A 21,603-nucleotide genomic window follows, 5' to 3' on the forward strand; every position below is an offset into this window, starting at 1 on the left:
TGAGCTTGTTTTTTCCTGAGTTCCCAGCTGTTTTGAACACTCTGAAGTCGGAAGTCGGAGACTTCCGAGTTCCCAGATGTTTTGAATGCTGCATTAGTTCAAGACAACTGGAAACGAGTTCCGATTACAAGTCGGAAATCTGGCATCTTTCTAGAGCTCCGACTTTCCGACCTGAAGATCACTGACGTCATTACTTGACCTCATTTTTATCCGAGTTCCAAGTTGTCCTGAAAGCACCAATAGTGCATAGTCTTGTCCCTTGAAAATGTACAGCACTCCATCACCCCTTCTACTAGCCTCACAACTTTCTGATTGTGGAAATAATGTTGATGGTGATAATGCAATGGAATCATGTCAAAGAACACACACAGAGTCACTCTGATATTGTATAAAAACATATTTATAAATGACAGTATTAATATTTATACATTAACAAATGTCATACATATTCATTTTCTGTAACAAAAAAAGTCCATGTCATATCAAGCATTTAAAAAAAAGTATTGACTGCTGGTGTTCTAAGCATTACATCTAAATCACACATAGGCTACTACATCAGCCATATGTACTACTTATCTAGCTACACTACATGGCCAAAAGTAGGTGGACAGCCCTTCAAATTAGTGGATTCGGGTATTTCAGCCACATCCGTTGCTGACAGGTGTATAAAATCGAGCACACAGCCATGCAATCTCCATAGACAAACACTGGCAGTACAATGGCCCATACTGAAGAGCTCAGTGACTTTCAATGTGGCACCGTCATAGGATGCCAACTTTCCAACAAGACAGTTTGTCAAATTTCTGCCCTGCTAGAGCTGCCCCGGTCAACTGTAAGTGCTGTTATTGTGAAGTGGAAACATCTAGGAGCAACAATGGCTCAGCCGCGAAGTGGTAGGCCACACAAGCTCACTGAACATCACCGCAGAGTGCTGAAGTGTGTAGCGCGTAAAAATTGTCTGTCCTTGGTTGCAACACAACCTACAGAGTTCCAAACTGCCTCTGGAAGCAACATCAGCACTGCTCGTCGGGAGCTTCATGAAATGGTTTTTCCATGGCCGAACAGCCACACACAAGCCTAAGAACACCATGTGCAATGCCAAGCGTTGGCTGGAGTGGTTCCACTGCTCCATTGGACTCTGGAGCAGTGGAAACGAGTTCTCTGGAGTGATGAATCACGCTTCACCATCTGGCAGTCCGACGGACGAATCCGGGTTTGGCGGATGCCAGGAGAACGCTACCTACCCCAATGCATAGTGCCAACTGTAAAGTTTGGTGGAGGAGGAATACTTTTCTGGGGCTGTTTTCATGGTTCGGGCTAGACCCCTTAGTTCCAGTGAAGGGAAATCTTAACGCTACAGCATACAATGACATTCTAGACGATTCTGTGCTTCCAACTTTGTGGCAACAGTTTGGGGAAGGACTTTCCTGTTTTAGCATGACAATGCCCCCGTGCACAAAGCGAGGTCCATACAGAAATGTTTTGTCGAGATTGGTGTGGAAGAACTTGACTGGTCTGCATAGAGCCCTGACCTCAACCACATCGAACACCTTTAGGATGAATTGGAACGCCGACTGCGAGCCAGGCCTAATCGCCCAACATCAGTGCCCGACCTCACTAATGCACTTGTGGCTGAATGGAAGCAAGTCCCCCCCCAGCAATGTTCCAACATCTAGTGTAAAGCCTTCCCAGAATAGTGGAGGCTGTTATAGCAGCAAATGGGGGACCAACTCCATATTAATGCTGATGATTTTGGAATGAGATGTTAGACAAGCAGGTGTCCACATACTTTTGGCCATGTAGTGTATCTGTAGTCAGTTTCATCTTTCCCTGCTACAATGGTCTAGGCAATTTTCCTCCTGCATTCTTAGGTATCACTTTAGCTTTATTCAACAAAATGGTTCAGATATACACTTAGTGTACAAAACATTATGAATACCTGCTCTTTCCATGACATAGACTGACCAGGTGAATCCAGGTGAAAGCTATGATCCCTTATTGATGTCACTTGTTAAATCCACTTCAATCAGTGTAGATGAAGGGGAGGAGAAATGTTAAAGAAGGATTTTGTTTAAGCCTTGAGACAATTGAGACATGGATTGTGTATATGTGCCATTCAGAGGGTGAAGGGGCAAGACAAAATATTTAACTGCCTTTGAATGGGGTATAGTAGTAGGTGCCAGGTGCACCAGTTTGTGTTAAGAACTGCAACACTGCTGGGTTTTTCACGCTCAACATGTGTATCAAGAATGGTCCACCACCTAAAGGACATCCAGCCAACTTGACACAACTGTGGGAAACCTTAACGCTACAGCATACAATGACATTCTAGACGATTCTGTGCTTCCAACTTTGTGGCAACAGTTTGGGGGAAGGCCCTTTCCTGTTTCAGCATGACAATGACCCCGTGCACAAAGCGAGGTCCATACAGAAGTAGTTTGTCGAGATTGGTGTGGAAGAACTTAACTGGCCTGCACAGAGCCCTGACCTCAACATGGGCCAGCATCCCTGTGGAACGCTTTCGACACCTTGTAGAGTCCATGACCCGACGAATGTAGGCTATTCTTAGAGAAAAGGGGGGGTGCAACTCAATATGATTAAATTGTTCTTAATGTTTTGTACACTCAGTGTTTAAAGACAGACTTTGTAATCTGAATCACTCAGTACCAATCATTAGTGCTAGGTGCAGGGATTTAGAGAAACTGACTATATCCATTAACTAACTACACTATACATTAAGAGGTTACAATAAGAAGTGAAAGAAATAAAGAAAGCTTGTGTATCCTAAATCTCTCAGTGGCTTTCTTTCTCATGCGCCATTTATTCAGAATCCATGTGACATGTAGCCTATCCGGTTTTTCATTGGACATATCAGATTTCAATTGACTTTCTGTACTTGAAAAAACGTAGAAGGTGAAATTAAAATCGAAGACACTCCACTTTAGTAGCGAGGATACCGGGGTAGAATAAGGAGAACCTTAGAGTATTTGGATGCACACAGAGAGTAGGTTAATGCAGAACCCATCCTTGCCCAGCTCCGTTCCCCATGAGACCTGGGCCCTTATTTATCAAGCGTCTCAGCAGTGCTGATCTAGAAAGGTAAAACTGATCCAAGATCAGCACCCCCACTCTGAGACGCTTGATAAATACTAGCCCTTAGCTACTGCCTAAACTTCACAGCCTGGTCTGGGATCAGATTCTCTCCAGCAGGAGTAGTGAGCTCCAGTGATGCGGCCTAGCTCTGCAGCAGGCCAAAGTAGCAGTTGATTCTATTCATGCGACAAGGCTTAGCACACAATATCGTCTATGTCAGTTGGATGGCGACATAAAAAGGTGTGTCGAAAAAAATATACAATGTATAGCCCTAACTAATGAGGCAAAACAAATGTCTGTTAACATTTTGATAGTGTCACAAAACATGTGATACAATTGGTGATATGATTGAATGTCAGCTTGATATACTGGTTCTACTATATCTATACTGTTTCTAATGGCTCAGAACGGTGGTCATCAAATTCAGTGTAAAAAAAGAATCCCTGAAAGTATCTTTCCTCCGAACAGTTGATGTTTCAATGCAACTTATTCAGCATCATTTATATCAAAATGCTGCTTCATTTAAATACATGTTCAGACTAACACATCCAAAGCACTGCAAGCATGTTATGGTTGAAATGAGTTTCTGTAAACATACTTTTTTTAAGATAAGAAAATCCTTACAATATTATCTCAAATTGCATTGACACCTAATAATAGTTTTTTTTGTATGTAACACACCCACCTCTTACACTTTAGTTGAAATGATAATGAGCTATGACATGTTTCCCAAATATTCTTCAGTGGACCTATCCTATTCAATTGAAGAAGAAAATATTTACTACAAATCTACGGACAATGAGGACCTAGTTTGGTTACACAGAAAAGTGCAACATAGGCTAACATTTCCCTGCTGATCGAGTTGAATTAGAGATGTCTTAATAAAGGTAGCATGAACCACGATATGATTTCAATTTGTCTCATCCAATCCAATGATTTATGCTATAGTTGAAAATAACTGACAATTTCACTGCACTGGCCATCCTGGGTTGAATTCAATAGTACAACATAGCTTCTCTCCTTTACGTCCTCGGGTGACGCATGAAGTCCTGGTATGGATCTACCAATTAGATGAAGGAGAGGTGACGAGGAGAGGAAGCCAGTTAAGACTATTGAGATACAGTACACCCAATATGTAATGTGTGGTTCATGATTCCTCACTTTCCCCATCTCTAGCTCAGAGGGTTGTGGGTAATGTATGTGCAGCATAGAGTGGGAGCTTTAGGCCTCTGCTTTTTGGTCTCCGTGAGCCAGGCTCTCCTCACCCTCCTCCTCCTCAGGAACCTAGAACAGTCACATCTCAGTCAGTCACAGATCTCACAATTTAGCCACCATTTCATCTATGCCAAATCATATGTTATAAGATAGTATTTTATATTTACAAATCAAATATTTTCTGCGTGTCTCCAGGTGGTCACGTGACCTACAAACAGTTCAACGTAATACAATACAATATGCCACATTAGCCATCTATGACTAAGAACAATTTATATGTGGCTGAGGCCACATTATGGGATTGGATATGTCAAATGTTATATGAGTGTCACACCAATACATGTAACAACCTATACCTTATACCATATACCTCAGGTAGTTGATTCAACTGTAAGCTAGTGATGGTCAATGATGGATCAGGATAATGTGTTGTGGTTGTTTCTTTCAAATTCTTACCTCCCAATAAATGGAATCATCAAAGCAGTTCTGATCTGGAGGCTGACCCCAGAATGGAAGCTTCATTATCAGACCTGTACAAATAGAAAAGTTATGAACAGTATTATTAAATACATGTTTCCTAGCGGCATGGTATAAAACAAATTACATATTTTTATACCATATGAAAACGGTTAAGTCTGTTAAAATGTGATCTAGATTATTGAATGACAAAAAATGGCACTGTCTCTCTCCACCCACCTGTAATGGCTCCTCCAACCAAAGCGAACCCAAGGGATGAAGCCAGGGCTGCACCCTGCATTGCAGCGCTCCTGAGGGAAGACAGGTGGAGAAGAGAAAATACTTAGGTAATTATGGCAAGATACCCTTATTTTGAGACTCAATTTTGAGGCCAAGCTCACACCATAACGGAAAAGTTAATTATTAGACATTCAAAAACTACTTTCATATGTTTGGGGAATCTCCCACATGCCTTTTGGCTAACACCAAACGTGTTTGCTTATTTTTTTCTTTAAGCAGTGGCTTTTTTCTGGCCACTCTTCCGTAAAGTCCAGCTCTGTGGAGTGTACGGCTAAATAGTGGTCCTATGGACAGATACTCCAATCTCCGCTGTTGAGCTTTGCAGCTCATTCAGGGTTATATTTGGTCTCTTTGTTGCCTCTCTGATTAATGCCCTTCTTGCCTGGTCCGTGAGTTTTGGTGGGCGGCCCTCTCTTGGCAGATTTGTTGTGGTGCCATATTCTTTAAATTTTTTTATAATGGATTTAATGGTGCTCCATGGGATGTTGAAAGTTTCTGATATTTTTTTATAACACAACCCTGATCTGTACTTCTCCACAACTTTGTCCCTGACCTGTTTGGAGAGCTCTTTGGTCTTCATGGTGCCGCTTGCTTAGTGGTGTTGCAGACTCTGGGGCCTTTCAGAACAGGTGTATATATACTGAGATCATGTGACAGATCATGTGACACTTAGATTGCACACAGGTGGACTTTATTTAACTAATTATGTGACTTCTGAATGTAATTGGTTGCACCAGATCTTATTGAGGGGCTTCATAGCAAAGGGGGTGAATACATATGCACGCACCACTTTTCCGTTATATATTTTTTAGAATTTTTTGAAACAAGTAATTTTTTTTCTTTCACTTCACCAATTTGGACTATTTTGTGTATGTCCATTACATGAAATAAAAATAAAAATCAAGGAAAAACGCCAAGGGGGATGAATACTTTTGCAAGGCACTGTATACAGTATGAAGAATGCCATTGGATGAGCCTTACCCATCCTTCTTGCCCAGAGCGACAGCCACAATGCCAGCGATACCCCCGAGGATGCCAGGCATGCCGTGCAGATTGTGGACGCCACAGGTGTCCTGGATGCCCAGGTTGGATGCCAGGATGGGCTGAAACACAGAGAGAAACAGTTGTCTCATTTCCATATTCCCTAGTGCCCATTAATTTCAACATATTTCTAGCCATCCGATGGCAGGTTAGTCAGTCATGGATGGATGGGTGATTGTTTTGACTAAAATGCAAGTTTCTACCAGCAGGCAAAACTTGTTTAACCAACCAGAACCAGATTTTTTCATTGGGCTGAGGACATTATTTCCTCCCCCTCACAGGTTAGTGAGGATGCTGATAGAAATGTAACATTCAAAAAAATGTAGGTTTATTGCAACTCACAAGACATGTCTACGTTACAATTTTTTATAGCCATCTTTGGTGTCCTGGTCCACCTCATGGTTGTGGCGGCAGGTAGCCTAGTGGTTAAGAGCGTTGGTCCAGTAACTGAAAGGTTGCTGGTTCGAATCCCAAAGCTGGCAAGGTGGAACAATCTGCTGTTGTGCCAAGGCAGTTTACCCCCAACAATGACTACACCCAGGGGCCGATGACCTTGATTAAGGCAGCCCCCTGCACCTCTCTGATTCAGCGGGGTTGGGTTAAATGCTGAAGACACATTTCGGTTGAATGCATTCAGTTGTGCAAATGACTAGGCATCGCCCTTTCTATTGGTTCAGACTTGTGTGACTTTGAACTCACAGTGAGGAACTTGAAGCCCAGGGTGGAGACGATGCCAGCCACGAACCCGATGATCATGGCACCGAAAGGGCCGATGTCCATGTCAGCGCAGGTTCCCACGGCAACACCTCCGGCCAGAGTGGCATTCTGGATGTGGACCTATGGAAGACACAGAAGCATCTAAGAGCTATGCTATAGTAGATGATGTGTGAGATTCTATTGTCTCTTTCCCAAAGACACACAATACACGTGCACACACACGCACACACACACACACACACACACACTCAACAGTCTTGTTTGAATATAAGCAAGTCAAATAAATTGAAAGTAAGTAAACAATCTACAGCTTTGCTGTGATCTGACCCTTTGTGGTTTGAATGAAGCATTGGAAGACTCACCATGTCCAGTTTCCCTTTGTGCTCCACCAGGCTGGAGGTGGCGTAGGCAGACAGTACACAGGCAGCCAGGGAGAAGTAGGTGTTGGTCACGGCCATGAGCTGATCAGTGCCAGGTGCAGCGATGGCAGAGTTGAAACTGGGCCAGAACATCCAGAGGAACACGGTACCTGGAGAAGATATTCATGTGGGATTTAGATTTTTCTGCTACTTCAGTTAATTCTAAAATATATAAAACTAAAAGTAATGTATTAAATGTATTGAAACTACATTGAACTGAATTATTCCTGCTAGTGTCACTATGTTTTATAATACGGTGAGTTTTGGAAGTGATACACTGTATTTCCACTAGGTGGCGAATGAGACTATGATATTTGTGGAGGAGCCTCCACTTCAGCCTTCTATCTACGACTCCTCTTCCCTTGTGATAAAATGTACCGTGCAAACAGACACCAGGAGCCGTATGTATCAAGCATCTCAGAGTAGGAATGCTAATGTAGGTTCAGGTCCCCCCTGTCCATGTAATCTAATTCATTGTGATCCAAAAGTAAAAACTGATTCGAAATCAGCACTCCTACTCTGAGATGCTTGATACTTATGGCCCCCTTATTGCTGAATTGCTATTTCTAGTGTTCCAAAGATACATAAGGGAACATTTTAACTATATTTTGTGGATATATCTACTACTCTCTACTCTAATCTATAATACTAATAATAGTCGTTAGTGACTGACTACAGTAATGAATAAAATGCATTGACTTTGATGACTGCCATGTGAGCTGCTCTTACCGATCATGGCGAAGAGGTCAGAGTGGTAAACAGAGCCATCGTTCTCATGGCTGTTCCTCAGAGCTGGCCGGTACAGCATGCGGGCCACTGCGAGACCGAAGTACGCCCCAAAGGCATGGATAATCATGGAGGCCCCAACATCATTGGCCTGTGAGTGGGATAAACCACACAAAGTAGTTAGTAAAAAAAAAAAACCTTCTCCTTAGCCTGCTACTAACCTCAATCACCTGTCAATCACCCATCCATCACACCTCTGCCCATTCCCAATAAAAACTAGTGCACTGATTGGTTGGGTATAGGATTGGACCGATTCAAGAATATCAAATAGAATTTGACCCCTTGACCTAGATGTATTTTTCCCTTTGTAGATTCATCCCTAAGAATTTACATCATGATTATATTTGTCAGAGCCCTTTTGGTAGGATGAATCTTGTCTGATCGCATTTGTCTTGGGCTGTCACTTCTCACCAATAGAAGGCAGTCTCGCTAGGGTTATTTTTTTATTTTTTTGGGGGGTAGATCAGCTTAATATTGCAGATAGATTGTAAGTTCCATCAATGTAATTGTCTGCATCACTTCCAACCCCCCATGTTTTATATATATTTATACACACACATTTTACAATTCAGTCATTTAGCAGACGCTCTTATCCAGAGCGACTTACATGAGCAATTAGGGTTAAGTGCCTTGCTCAAGGGCACATCGACAGATTTTTCACCTAGTCGGCTCGGGGATTAGAACCAGCGACCTTTCGGTTACTGGCACAACGCTCTTAACCACTAAGCTACCTGCCGCACATACATACATACATACATACATACATACACATACATATCCTTTAAAAATATATATATATATATTCCCCTTTATTACTTTCCAACCCCACCACCCTTTCCCTACTTGGAGTAAACTAGTGAACAACAATGCTTAGGCCTCTACTTCCAGCTTATACCTACTATCTACATTTTATGGACACAGTTAATTTTACAATAATTATTTTTTGTTTGTTTTTTCTCCTGAACTTCCTCTACTCTCAACCTCTCCGATCATTTTCATGATGTCCATCCGGTTTGCTTCTATATGCCATATCTTTCTAACTGTGCTCTTTCACAAAAGCTCCCAACCTACAACCTATATACTTATTAATGACACAGTATGCTTACATTATTAGTTATCTTGTTATTATTTGTTGTTAGTTGTTATTAGTCCCATCCTTCAATTCCATTCAACACCTCCCATCTATCTTTTAACACCATCCATATAGGATTTCTATTTGCCATATATATTTCAACTGTACTGTGATGTCTTACAAAAGTTCTGAACCATTCTCATTGTTTCTACAGATTGTGAATTGAAAATAAACATTTTTGCTAAAAGTATTATTATGTTATTGATCGATTGACTATGACTTTTAAGATCACCCAGTAATGCTATCTGCAAGGTTAGCTCCTGGTAAATATTGCAATCCTTTATCCATTCCTGGACCTGTGTCCAAAAACAAGCTACAGATGGACAGTACCAAAACAAATGATCTAATGATTCTGTCTCTTCGCAGCAAAATCTGCAGAGCTGGGAAGATTGTATTCCCCATATAAATAACATTCTATTGGTAGCAAGAATTGTATATAATAATTTAAATTGAAAGATTCAAATTTTTGAATCCGGTGTCGTTTTGCGTATCAGTTCATAAACACTATGCCATGGGATCGGTACGTCAAAAATCTCTTCCCAACTATTTTGCAATCTATATGGGACGGCTGTCAATCCTTTGGTCCTTAAATGAAACTGATATACTTTTTTATTTATCACAGTTTTCCTTAACCAATTATGTTCTTTAATGCAAGGCCGACAGACAAGTTCCTTACTTTCTACCCCTTCCACTTTCCTCTTCCATTTTTGCTGTAAGGCTGCGATTCACATGTTTTTTACTGCTACTCACAAGATTGCACACAATATTGCTTATTGAACTGTATTAACTAATGTACTTTTCTTGTATAGTGTTGTTTTTCATATACACAAGTTCTTAAATGAGTGGATAAGGTTGAAGTTAGTCTGTTGTGACAGACTGTTAGAATAAGGGTTAGTTCTGGGATCTGAGATTATGGCGAAGTGCACCGACCCCCAGGATTTCAGCCACCAGATGTTCGTTGATGCCGAAGATGGTGATCTCGAGGATGGTCATGATGAGGAGCTGGACGGGGCTGGTTTTACCCAGGACTGCCCCGAACGAGATCAGAACGGTGGCTGTGCTGAAGTCTGCGTTGATCATCCTTATGGTGAGGAGGAAGAATAGGAGTAGGAGGGGGTGAAGAGAGAGAAAGCGAGAGAGCGAGAGATGTCTTGTTAACACTAGAACACAACACTTCTCCACGATTGTCCTCTATCATGTGCACATAATGCCACTAATTGTAGCTTCATTCATTCTGCCCGTTCTGTTGCTGTATTAATGTGTCTAGAATTGTAGGCTCCTCTATGACTGTTCTCACTACGTGTACGCACATGTGCTATTACTGCAAGCTGATTATTGCTTTTGACGGTTCTGGTAATGGCTATGTTGTATTTACTTGAAGATGTCTTCTATCATGGGTACTATGATGCTACTGCTAGCTTAATTTATTCTGACTGTTCTGTTAGCGTACTATTTGTATTTACTTGAAGACGGAGACTTTGATCTTGCCATCGTCCAGGTGCCAGAGGCCTTGCATGAGGAGACCCCACTGCAGAGCGAAGGCGGCCAGGAGCAGGTTGAGGCCCACACTGCTAAAGCCATATCTCTTCAGAAAGGTCATCAGGAAGCCAAAGCCAACGAAGATCATCACGTGGACATCCTGGAACACTGGGAAACAAATGGCAGGTCAGAGGTCAGCTCAGTGGAGTTTGATTATTTCATTCAAAAAAGTGACTTCCAAAATGTTAACCTTTTACATTCACATGAAATCCAAGAGATGTTGGTGCTGGTGTTAACATAATATAATTGTATTATTTCTCCATAAAACAGGCCCCATGTGTTTTATTCACTCTGATTGAATAGTGAATGAAAACTGAAAGAATGACAACTAAAACTAAAACGAATTACTAAAACCCTGGGAGGGCTTGCTGTGTGAGTATGATCCTCTATTACAACACTTCAATGACATTCAAATCAGTTGACAGACTAGCAATTGATCAAATACCTAGGGCTATTAGTGGGGTGTAAATATTCCATTCATTATGTTGCTTTGCCTTTTGCTGCTCAAATGATTCACGGAGCAGCCGCATTGGACTGTGCAGCAACAGTAGTAACCCCTATCCCTATGAGGGTGTCATTGTAAATCCTGAGGAGGGAAGAACAATTAAATTAGTCTGTGAATGGGATGCTGAGAACTGAGGCACCCGATAACCCAGTTTGATGTGTCATGTCAGTAGCCTCACGTTGTTCCATTCACTGGGATAACATGATCTTAATCAAGTCTTCTAAACTTAATAGATGGTCTCAGGGAAGCAGAAACTCCACAGATAAATACATTCCTCACTATTAGTTTCAGTTACTGGAATTATAAGGACTGGGGTCTTGTGTATGGATCACTGTCCTCGCACTTTATGCATATTTAGATTGATGTATACAAGAGGACAGATACTTAACTTATAAGGGCTTAGCTCACTGTGTGTGCGGACAGCAGGATATGAGCACTATCCGAGTGTCTGCAGATAAGGATTAGGCTACTGGCCCAAGGGACTGACCAGATGTGTGTGTGTGTGCGTGTGCGTGAGAATGTACGTGTGTGTGTGCGTACGTACATAGGTGCGTGTGTGTGGAGCTTAGAACGGTTTGTCCACCAGCGCCGGAGGAACAATCCTAATTCTCCAAGCTCCACTCCCACTCCCACCCACCCACGCCCTCTACTCCCACTCTCGCTCGACGCTCACAAAAGGTCCTCTTCCCTGAAATTCCTGACCACAGGAAGCCAGACTCCCAATTCCCAAAAGTGATCAGTCACTGTGCGATGGATGACGGGTCCTCATCTGGAAAGTCCATCAAGGTGTGGCCATTTGCAGAAAGTGGAAACAACAGGCCTTGTTTCCCCAGGTCTGGTTAGCATTGTGGTGAGCAGTTAGCATTGTGGTGTCAGGGAGGAACTTAGGCAGACGGTCACCACTCAGACAGTCCTGGGGAAGTGATGGAATACAGGGTGTGGGGTTGGGGGTTGGGGGCTTAGGTGTAGCATAGACTTCTTTTGTTGTCTGTGACTATATATGACTACTCTATGTACTCTATGTAAGCTGTGTATGACTCTCCAGGAAACATGTCTACCAGCATGCCATACCAGAGCCATATATACACATCTCTTTCTCTGTATGTGTCTCTGTGCCATACTAAAAGTAAAACCGATGCTACATATTAGGCAGTTGTAGAGGGATTGTTGTAACTGACAAGGAATTTAAGAGTTGAGGCGCCCTCTTTCTGCCACACAGTGATAGAGAAAAATAAACAGGAAGGTTAGCTCTTCTAAACAGATTTTGTCTCAAATTAGAAGTCCATGAATTCCTCACTCATTATCATGTTTACTTATGACTGTCTCTTTCTCTCCAGGAGTGCATTGTATTGCTATGGATGATATTCAGCACACTGGACCATGATTATAATCAGGTTTAGTATTACTTATGCAATGCCCCCGAGACATCATAGGATACCTTATAACCCCTCTGGCACTGGTCAGAACACCCGCGCCCATCCGGTAGCAAACAAATAACTAAAATCTATCCAATCTTTTTCCTGATATCGAAGTCTGAACAATGTCTGATAAGTAAGATATACAAAAAGATTACAAATAGCGCTGTAAGATATATACACAGTACAAGTAACTCAAATCTATTCAATGTTTTCCCTGATATCGAAGTCTGAACAATGTAAAATATGTAAGATATACAAATAGCCTTGTAAGATATATACAAGATAAGATAGCCATGTGTTGACTTTACTTTTGTAACTGACCAAATCTGCATTTTTGTTGTTAGTAGATTGCATGCAATGTTTTCTGTTCTTTAGCATTGATTGAGGGTACTGATTGGGAATGTGCAAATAGAACAATGTGCAAAACATTACCTCACAATGAGTTGGTGGATGCAATATAATACATTCCTGCCGTTGTCAGCGCCTTACTCTACCCACTGAGACATAGAGTACTAAACTTAAAGCTTTAGAACATAACAGCAAAACAAGTCTCAGCTTTTGTCTTGTCCGTATTGGATATCTCTCTTTTTCGGCCTACCACTGCACATTCATCTCACCCAGCATTGTTATCTAAAATAACCAACCTTACCAAGCCAAATAAATAATACAGAGATATTCACTATTGTTATGTACTGTAGTAGGTAGTTTAGTGTTAGCACACAGTTAGGCAACACACTGGACCAGGAAACACTTCAACACTCCATCCCCCAGGTGGCAGCACCAACCATGTCCAAGTGCTGTGCTAGAAGGATGCACATCAGGTACTTCCGATTAATGGGATCGCCTGTCAGTGCGGCAGTTGCAAAGCCGTCAGCCTGCTGAAGTTTTGGGTGATCATGAGGCCTTTCGTTTGTTTTTTATCTTTAGTTTGGGCATTAGTGCTGAGCAATTTACCAGCATTTTGTTATTTTGTAAGGAATAAAAAATTATAAAGTCAGCAAATAAAAACAAAGTAATATACACCTAAAATATTTTATTATTTCATAGTGATTTCCTATTTTTCTATTGATGTCTACACAATGTGGACTTGACAGAGACAATGCAATATTTGTAATGTTTTGGCAATTTAATGTTCACTGTTTTTGGCTTTGGAATTTCCATTAAAAAGCTCAAAAGTCATTTTAATGTCATTATTTCATAATACATTTAATGTTGTTTAAAAAACAAATAGAAACCCGAAATTGAAAACCGTTATTATTTTCTAAATAATCGAACCGAAACCGAATCACCTCAAAAAGCACTAATTGCTCAGCACTATTGGGCATGCCTGTTTGTAGTTTTCCTTTTTGTATATATTTGTTTTCGGGCACCATCTGAACATAATAATCCACTTGGCCTCGCCGACTCAAAGGAGTCAAGGCAGAGCTGGCCCTGGATCTAAGGTAAGGTTACTGTGTCTCTGGGCTGGGTCGCCTACACTTTACCTCTCACATTTATGCACACATCCAGTCAGGCTACAGAACCATTAGGCAAGCCTAAAACCCCTAGACTTAGCGAGTACAATATTAACAGTAGGGTGTCCAGTCAGTTCCATAACACTATGCAGTGGCCCCTAGAGGAACCCCTTGGCTGGTCTCATAGGAATGGACATTTTAGCAATGCAGGATGCAGAAGCTAGTTGCTGAGGTTAATCTCTATTAACAATGCTCTTTGGCTGCTTGCCCTGCATTCTTGATCAGCCCCCACCCCACCCATCTTATATCACCTGGATACTTGATACCTTTGAGACATCATACCAGTTGGAGGCTCTAAGAGAAGGGTAGAGAAGAGGTCCATTTGGAACTCAGCCTCTCAGATGGACTCTATGTCCAACATATTATGTCATCCTTCATCCATGGTAGTTCCAATTATTTTCTGGATTGCTAAAGGGGTGTCAGTCTGAAAGGAGATGGTTTCAGGCCAGCAACCTAATTATTTTCAATAATGTTAAATGCTGATGCGTTTGGAGGTCACCAAGCTCTGTCGAAGGAGCTTGCTCCAAAATGTGTCAGCATTAAACATAATTGAAGGGAATTAAGCTTGCGTTTCCTCAACCTTCTGTCCACATTTCAGTAATCCCCCATGGCTTTGGATGAGAGGGAATCCTCAGGCATGATGACCCAGTCCCAACGCCACTGCATTCACTAGGGCAGGCGTCCGTGCCAGTACGGATCATGAAGACATGGGCAAACATCAAACCTCCAAGGCACCAATGCCTTTGAGTTTCTCAAGTTTAATTTAGCATCCTACTGAATCTAGCTGCAATTGGTCAGTGGTGTAACGTAACTAAGTAAAAATACTTTGAAATACTACTTCAGTAGTTTTTTGGGGGTATCTCTACTTTACTTTACTATTTATATTTTGGACTACTTTTACTTTTACTCTACTACATTCCTATAGAAAATATGTACTTTTTACTCCCATACTTTTCCCCTGACACCCAAAAACGTGTTACATTTTGAATGCTCTGGCAGGACAGCAATATGGTCCAATTCACTCACTTATCAATATAACACGTTGTCATCCCTACTGCCTTTGATCTGGCGGACTCACTAAACACAAATACTGTGTTTGTAAATTATGTCTGAGTGTTGGAGTGTGCCCCTAGCTGTTCGTAAAAAAAATAATAATAATACAAGGAAATTGTGCCGTCTGGTTTGCTTAATTTAAGGAGAATTGAGTATGAGAATGTAGTACTTTTTCCACCACTGTACTTACAGTGGGGGAAAAAGTATTTAGTCAGCCACCAATTGTGCAAGTTCTCCCACTTAAAAAGATGAGAGAGGCCTGTAATTTTCATCATAGGTACACGTCAACTATGACAGACAAAATGAGAAAAAACTAATCCAGAAAATCACATTGTAGGATTTTTAATGAATTTATTTGCAAATTATGGTGGAAAATAAGTATTTGGTCAATAACAAAAGTTTCTCAATACTTTGTTATATACCCTTTGCTGGCAATGACACAGGTCAAACGTTTTCTGTAAGTCTTCACAAGGTTTTCACACACTGTTGCTGGTATTTTGGCCCATTCCTCCATGCAGATCTCCTCTAGAGCAATTATGTTTTGGGGCTGTCGCTGGGCAACACGGACTTTCAACTCCCTCCAAAGATTTCATATGGGGTTGAGATCTGGGGTGGGGTGGAGACTGGCTAGGCCAATCCAGGACCTTGAAATGCTTCTTACGAAGCCACTCCTTCGTTGCCCGGGTGGTGTGTTTGGGATCATTGTCATGCTGAAAGACCCAGCCACGTTTCATCTTCAATGCCCTTGCCGATGGAAGGAGGTTTTCACTCAAAATCTCACGATACATGGCCCCATTCTTTCCTTTACACGGATCAGTCGTCCTGGTCCCTTTGCAGAAAAACAGCCCCAAAGCATGATGTTTCCACCCCCATGCTTCACAGTAGGTATGGTGTTCTTTGGATGCAACTCAGCATTCTTTGTCCTCCAAACACGACGAGTTGAGTTTTTACCAAAAAGTTCTATTTTGGTTTCATCTGACCATATGACATTCTCCCAATCCTCTTCTGGATCATCCAAATGCACTCTAGCAAACTTCAGACGGGCCTGGACATGTACTGGCTTAAGCAGGGGGACACGTCTGGCACTGCAGGATTTGAGTCCCTGGCGGCGTAGTGTGTTACTGATGGTAGGCTTTGTTACTTTGGTCCCAGCTCTCTGCAGGTCATTCACTAGGTCCCCCCGTGTGGTTCTGGGATTTTTGCTCACCGTTCTTGTGATCATTTTGACCCCACGGGGTGAGATCTTGCGTGGAGCCCCAGTTCGAGGGAGATTATCAGTGGTCTTGTATGTCTTCCATTTCCTAATAATTGCTCCCACAGTTGATTTCTTCAAACCAAGCTGCTTACCTATTGCAGATTCAGTCTTCCCAGCCTGGTGCAGGTCTACAATTTTGTTTCTGGTGTCCTTTGACAGCTCTTTGGTCTTGGCCATAGTGGAGTTTGGAGTGTGACTGTTTGAGGTTGTGGACAGGTGTCTTTTATACTGATAACAAGTTCAAACAGGTGCCATTAATACAGGTAACGAGTGGAGGACAGAGGAGCCTCTTAAAGAAGAAGTTACAAGTCTGTGAGAGCCAGAAATCCTGCTTGTTTGTAGGTGACCAAATACTTATTTTCCACCATAATTTGCAAATAAATTCCTTAAAACTCCTACAATGTGATTTTCTGGATTTTTTTTCCTCATTTTGTCTGTCATAGTTGACATGTACCTATGATGAAAATTACAGGCCTCTCTCGTCTTTTTAAGTGGGAGAACTTGCACAATTGGTGGCTGACTAAATACTTTTTTTCCCCACTGTACATACATTTAAAACCAGATACTTTTAGACTTTTCCACAAGTAGTATTTTACTGGGTGACTTTCACTTTTAATTGAGTCATTTTCTATTAAGGTATCTTAACTTTTATTCAAGTATGACAATGGGGGACCTTTTACACCAGCGCAATTGGTAAAGTTGTTTTTTGTGTTGTTGTGAACTGCAATTACAAAACTGAATTCCGCCTGAATTATGTGCAACATAAAATCTTAAGGTCCCCCTTCTTTGAGGAAAACAAGTACTTCACAGAGCCACAGAAACCATAGTTTCCTCTCAATATATATTTTTTAACAATGATTTTGTCTGTTAATGATAAAGCCCAGCAACAACATAGGCTCCTATTTTTCAAAATTGCATTCCTCCGCTTAATTCCTCTGCTTTGAACCTGTAATTGTGGAGCTTTGGTATGCACCATATAGATGACCCCGCATCGCACACAACATCAGACCCCTGATATTTTCTCATAGTCTTCTCCAATGTTTTTTTTAGGGGGGGTGCAACTTGTGTTTGTACAGCTGAATGAAAATGTTATAAGGCATTACATAGCTAGTCAGTTGAGTAAAGTGGGCGTTTTGGGGGGTCAATTATGATAGTTATGGATGCAATTAGCATACAAGTAAATAAACCTATCTGCAAATGTTACAGCTTTCTTGAGAAAAGAAAGAAAGTCAATGTTGCCTTTATAAGCATCTCTAGCTGTATAATCCATTAAACAAAAATTTGAAATGAGATTTCTCTCAGATTATTTAAAAACAACCAATAGTTATAAAAGTTTTAGGATGTGACTTAACTTAAACGACACTTCAACGGCCAAATTCTTAGAATGGAAAATGGTTGGCCCAAATGCTAAGAACTGCGCTAATCTCTTTGGGTCACACCTGCCCAGCCCATTTATGGGCAAACCTCTATACTGTAAGTCTGCAAGTATTTATGCTGTATTAAGATAGATAAAAAATACACTTTTGGAGATTCCAAGAACCACCCAAAGAACACCAGACTAACATGAAATTATTTATTTGTACCAAAAAATGCTAGTGACGTAGGTAAAGTAGTAGGGGTGGGGCTTTGGCACTTTTCAACTGATAAGTCACAAGATAGACTTATCTATCTCTAAACACAAATTCACGTACACGTGCAAACACTTTTAACTCAATCATATGTCTCACTAAAACACATTAATAATGCATTTCCCTCAAGCGCACATGCAAGTTCTATTGTGAGTATGTGGATGCCATTCAGTCCAGGCATTCATCTTCCTATTTGCACCATCCATCTGGAGGCTAGCCAAAGTGAACCCGCCCAGAATGAGAGAGAGTGGTGCTCCTATGACAGCCAGAGCATCTGGCCCATTCCCTACAGAGTATTCTTTAGGTGTGAGGATGCTAGATGGGTACGTGCACAACAACCTCACACTATGCTTTCCCACGACCTCTCTCTCTGATTGTTCACAGGAGTATCTGATAACTCAATAATACCATGCCCGATGATCTATAGTTTATCCCTCGAAGCTACTGCACAATTATTGAGAGAATAGGGGTCAAATCTTTGAGACTCAACAGTATTATCAACTTCATAGCCCATCATCCATAGCAACCAGGGTTGGCATCAAGGAGTCAATACAAACAAATCCATGATTCTTCAACCGAGCTCCCACAACCAGGCTGACAGCCCACACATACAATATGTGGCACCACACTGAGGAAGCCTGCTCCCAGATCTGTTTCTGTCTTGCCAACTCTTATGGTCATTGTCATGCCAAGACCACACAAACTGATCTGGGACCAGGCTAACATTAAGGAGCCTTCAGGTGTCACTTACTGGGGTAGAGGGTCAGAGGATCCTGTGCCTTCTCCTCATGGTGTGTGGCGTTGTTGTGGGCTCCGTGCCCCCCATGTTTCCCATCATCGTAGACCACAAACACAGCAAACAGGATGATGGTGATGATCTCCAGAGTCAGAGCCAGGATGGGAAACTTAAGCCTCATGTTGGTGGCGTATGCAGGCATGCTAAGATTAACTAACTGTGTGTGTGTCTCTCTCTCTCTCTCTCTCTCTCTCTGTTTATCTCAGGCTGTCCCTCTGTCTCTGACACACGCTCACCTTTTCTCTCTCTCCCTATCTATCTTTTGGGGCTTGTGGTAATAGTGTGATGGGGGGAGAGCAACTGGTGTCTGGTTTTAAAATGGTGCAGCTTTCATGGGGACCAATGGCAGGGCAGAACAGTCAGGCCCGGGTGGTAACTCCCCCTTCTGCACTTTGCTCATGGGGATGGGTTTCCTCAACGTTGGGTGTTTACTCTTTTTAAAAGAGGGGGCAAAAACAAGACTTTGGCAAAACACACAGTAATAACACCCGGCCAGTGACAGAGACATGAGATGAATGGCTAATGAGCTTTTTCCAACTAATTTGTCACTGTCAGTCATGCTGGTGTATTTGGGTGATACACTACATGACCAAAAGTATGTGGACACCTACTCGTCGAACATCTCATTCCAAAATCATGGGCATTAATATGGAGTTGGTCCCCCCTTTCCTACTATAACAGCCTCCACTCTTCTGGGAAGGCTTTCCACTAGATGTTGGAACACTGCTGCAGGGACTTTACACCAATCCAGCTGACGTTTGGCATTGCGCATGGTGATCTTAGGCTTGTGTGCAGCTGCTCAGCCATGGAAACCCATTTCATGAAGCTCCCGACTAACAGTTCTTGTGCTGACGTTGCTTCCAGAGGCAGTTTGGAACTTGGTAGTGAGTGTCGCAACCAAGGACAGACCATTTTTACGCGCTACGCACTTCAGCGGTCCCGTTCTGTGAGCTTGTGTGACCTACCACTTCGCGGCTGAGCCGTTGTTGTTCCTTGACGTTTCCTCTTCACAATTTCAGCACTTACAGTTGACCGGAGTAGCTCTACCAGGGCAGAAATTTTACAAACTGACTTGTTGGAAAGGTGGCATCATATGACGGTGCCACGTTGAAAGTCACTGAGCTCTTCAGTAAGGCCATTCTACAGCCAATGCTTGTTTATGGAGATTGCATGGCGGTGTGCTCGATTTTATACACCTGTCAGCAATGGGTGTGGCTGAAATAGCCAAATTCACTAATTTGAAGGGGTGTCCACATACTTTTGTATATATAGTGTATCTAAGCCAATGTGTTTATCCCCGGACCACAAATGCAATTGCTATGTCATGTTATGTTGAGGCATAATCCAGTCAAACTGTAGACACAAAAAATTGCTCATTATGTGCTGTGCAAATATACACTTTAATATGGATCAAAATATATTTATATATTTAAATATCACATTCATTTTGTACAATACACATGTTGTGGCACATAGCCAGTGTCAAGAGTAAAATGTGCAGCGGTAGGACGGAGTCAGGCGCAGGACACAGAACTGAGTAAATGACATACTTTACTCGAAAATAAACAATACTAATCTCCACGCAGGGAAAACACATCAGCTCACATAAGTGTATGACACAAAACAAAGAACAAACACGCACAAAACCATGTGGGAACCAGAGGGTTAAATAGGGAAAGAATAATAATGCAATGGGAACCAGGTGTGTACAATCAAGACAAAACAAATGGAAAAGAAACGTAGATCGGTGGCAGCTAGAAAGCCGGTGACGACGACCGCCGATAGCCGCCCGCACAAGGAGAGGCACCAACTTCGGCGGAAGTCGTGACAGTACCCCCCCACCCCCCTTGACGCGCGGCTCCAGCAGCGCCCCGACACCGGCCTCGGGGACGACCCGGAGGACGAGGCGCAGGACGATCCGGGTGGAGATGGTGAAATTCCTGCAGTAAGGAAGGGTCCAGGATGTCCTCCACCGGCACCCAGAATCTCTCCTCCGGACCGTACCCCTCCCACTCCACGAGGTACTGAAGGCCCCTCGCCCGACGCCTTGAGTCCATGATGGCTTGTACAGTATACGCTGGCTCTGATGCCATGGTGCCAGGACCGGCTGATAACCTAGTACACACTGAAACGGAGACATATTAGTGGAGGAGTGGCAGAGGGAGTTTTGGGCCATCTCTGCCCAGGGTATGAAAGCCGCCCACTCCCCCGGCCGGTCCTGGCAATAGGACCTCAGAAACCTACCCACATCCTGGTTAACTCTCTCCACCTGCCCATTACTCTCGGGTGAAAACCTGAGGTCAGGCTGACTGAGACCCCCAGACGTTCCATGAACGCCCTCCAGACCCTCAATATGAACTGGGGACCCCGATCAGACAACCCGTAGTGCCGGAAGACGTGGGTAAACAGAGCCTCCGCAGTCTGTAGGGCCGTAGGGAGACCGGGCAAAGTAAGGAGACGGCAGGACTTAGAAAACCGATCGACAACGACCAGGATCGTGGTGTTACCTTGTGACGGAGGAAGATCCGTCACGAAGTCCACCGATAGGTGTGACCACGGCCGTTGTGGAACGGGTAGGGGTTGTAATTTCCCTCTGGGCAGGTGTCTAGGTGCCTTGCACTGGGCGCACACCGAGCAGGAGGAAACATAAACCCTCACGTCCTTAGCTAAAGTGGGCCACCAGTACTTCCCAATAAGACAGCGCACTGTCCGACCGATGCCAGGATGACCAGAGGA

At 42.7% G+C, this 21,603-nt stretch overlaps 1 protein-coding gene across 1 annotated transcript; it reads right to left on the reverse strand.

The window, feature by feature from the left end:
* Positions 1 to 379: 379 nt before the first annotated feature.
* On the reverse strand, positions 380 to 19,136 carry LOC311106875 (ammonium transporter Rh type A-like). Its single transcript, XM_084149263.1, has 10 exons — positions 18,823 to 19,136; positions 10,623 to 10,806; positions 10,090 to 10,240; positions 7,971 to 8,118; positions 7,185 to 7,351; positions 6,805 to 6,942; positions 6,046 to 6,167; positions 5,005 to 5,075; positions 4,765 to 4,838; positions 380 to 4,377 (listed from the first exon to the last, which is right to left on the reverse strand). The coding sequence occupies exons 1-10, from the start codon at positions 19,007 to 19,009 to the stop codon at positions 4,315 to 4,317; spliced, it is 1,305 nt and encodes a 434-aa protein (XP_084005389.1). The 5' UTR covers positions 19,010 to 19,136; the 3' UTR covers positions 380 to 4,314.
* Positions 19,137 to 21,603: the final 2,467 nt, after the last annotated feature.

Source organism: Coregonus lavaretus (genome assembly GCF_964263955.1).
Source record: "Coregonus lavaretus genome assembly, chromosome: 31".
NCBI lineage: Eukaryota > Metazoa > Chordata > Actinopteri > Salmoniformes > Salmonidae > Coregonus > Coregonus lavaretus.

What these genes read in the sequence shown, in the direction of transcription:
- LOC311106875 (XM_084149263.1), bottom strand. Translation starts at nt 19,009, where the DNA reads ATGCCTGCATACGCCACCAACATGAGGCTTAAGTTTCCCATCCTGGCT. An exon ending in TGACCTCTTCGCCATGATCG is followed by an intron (nt 7,352 to 7,970) that starts GTAAGAGCAGCT and finishes TATCTTCTCCAG; the next exon opens with GTACCGTGTTCCTCTGGATG. An exon ending in GGTTGGAGGAGCCATTACAG is followed by an intron (nt 4,839 to 5,004) that starts GTGGGTGGAGAG and finishes CTATTTGTACAG; the next exon opens with GTCTGATAATGAAGCTTCCA.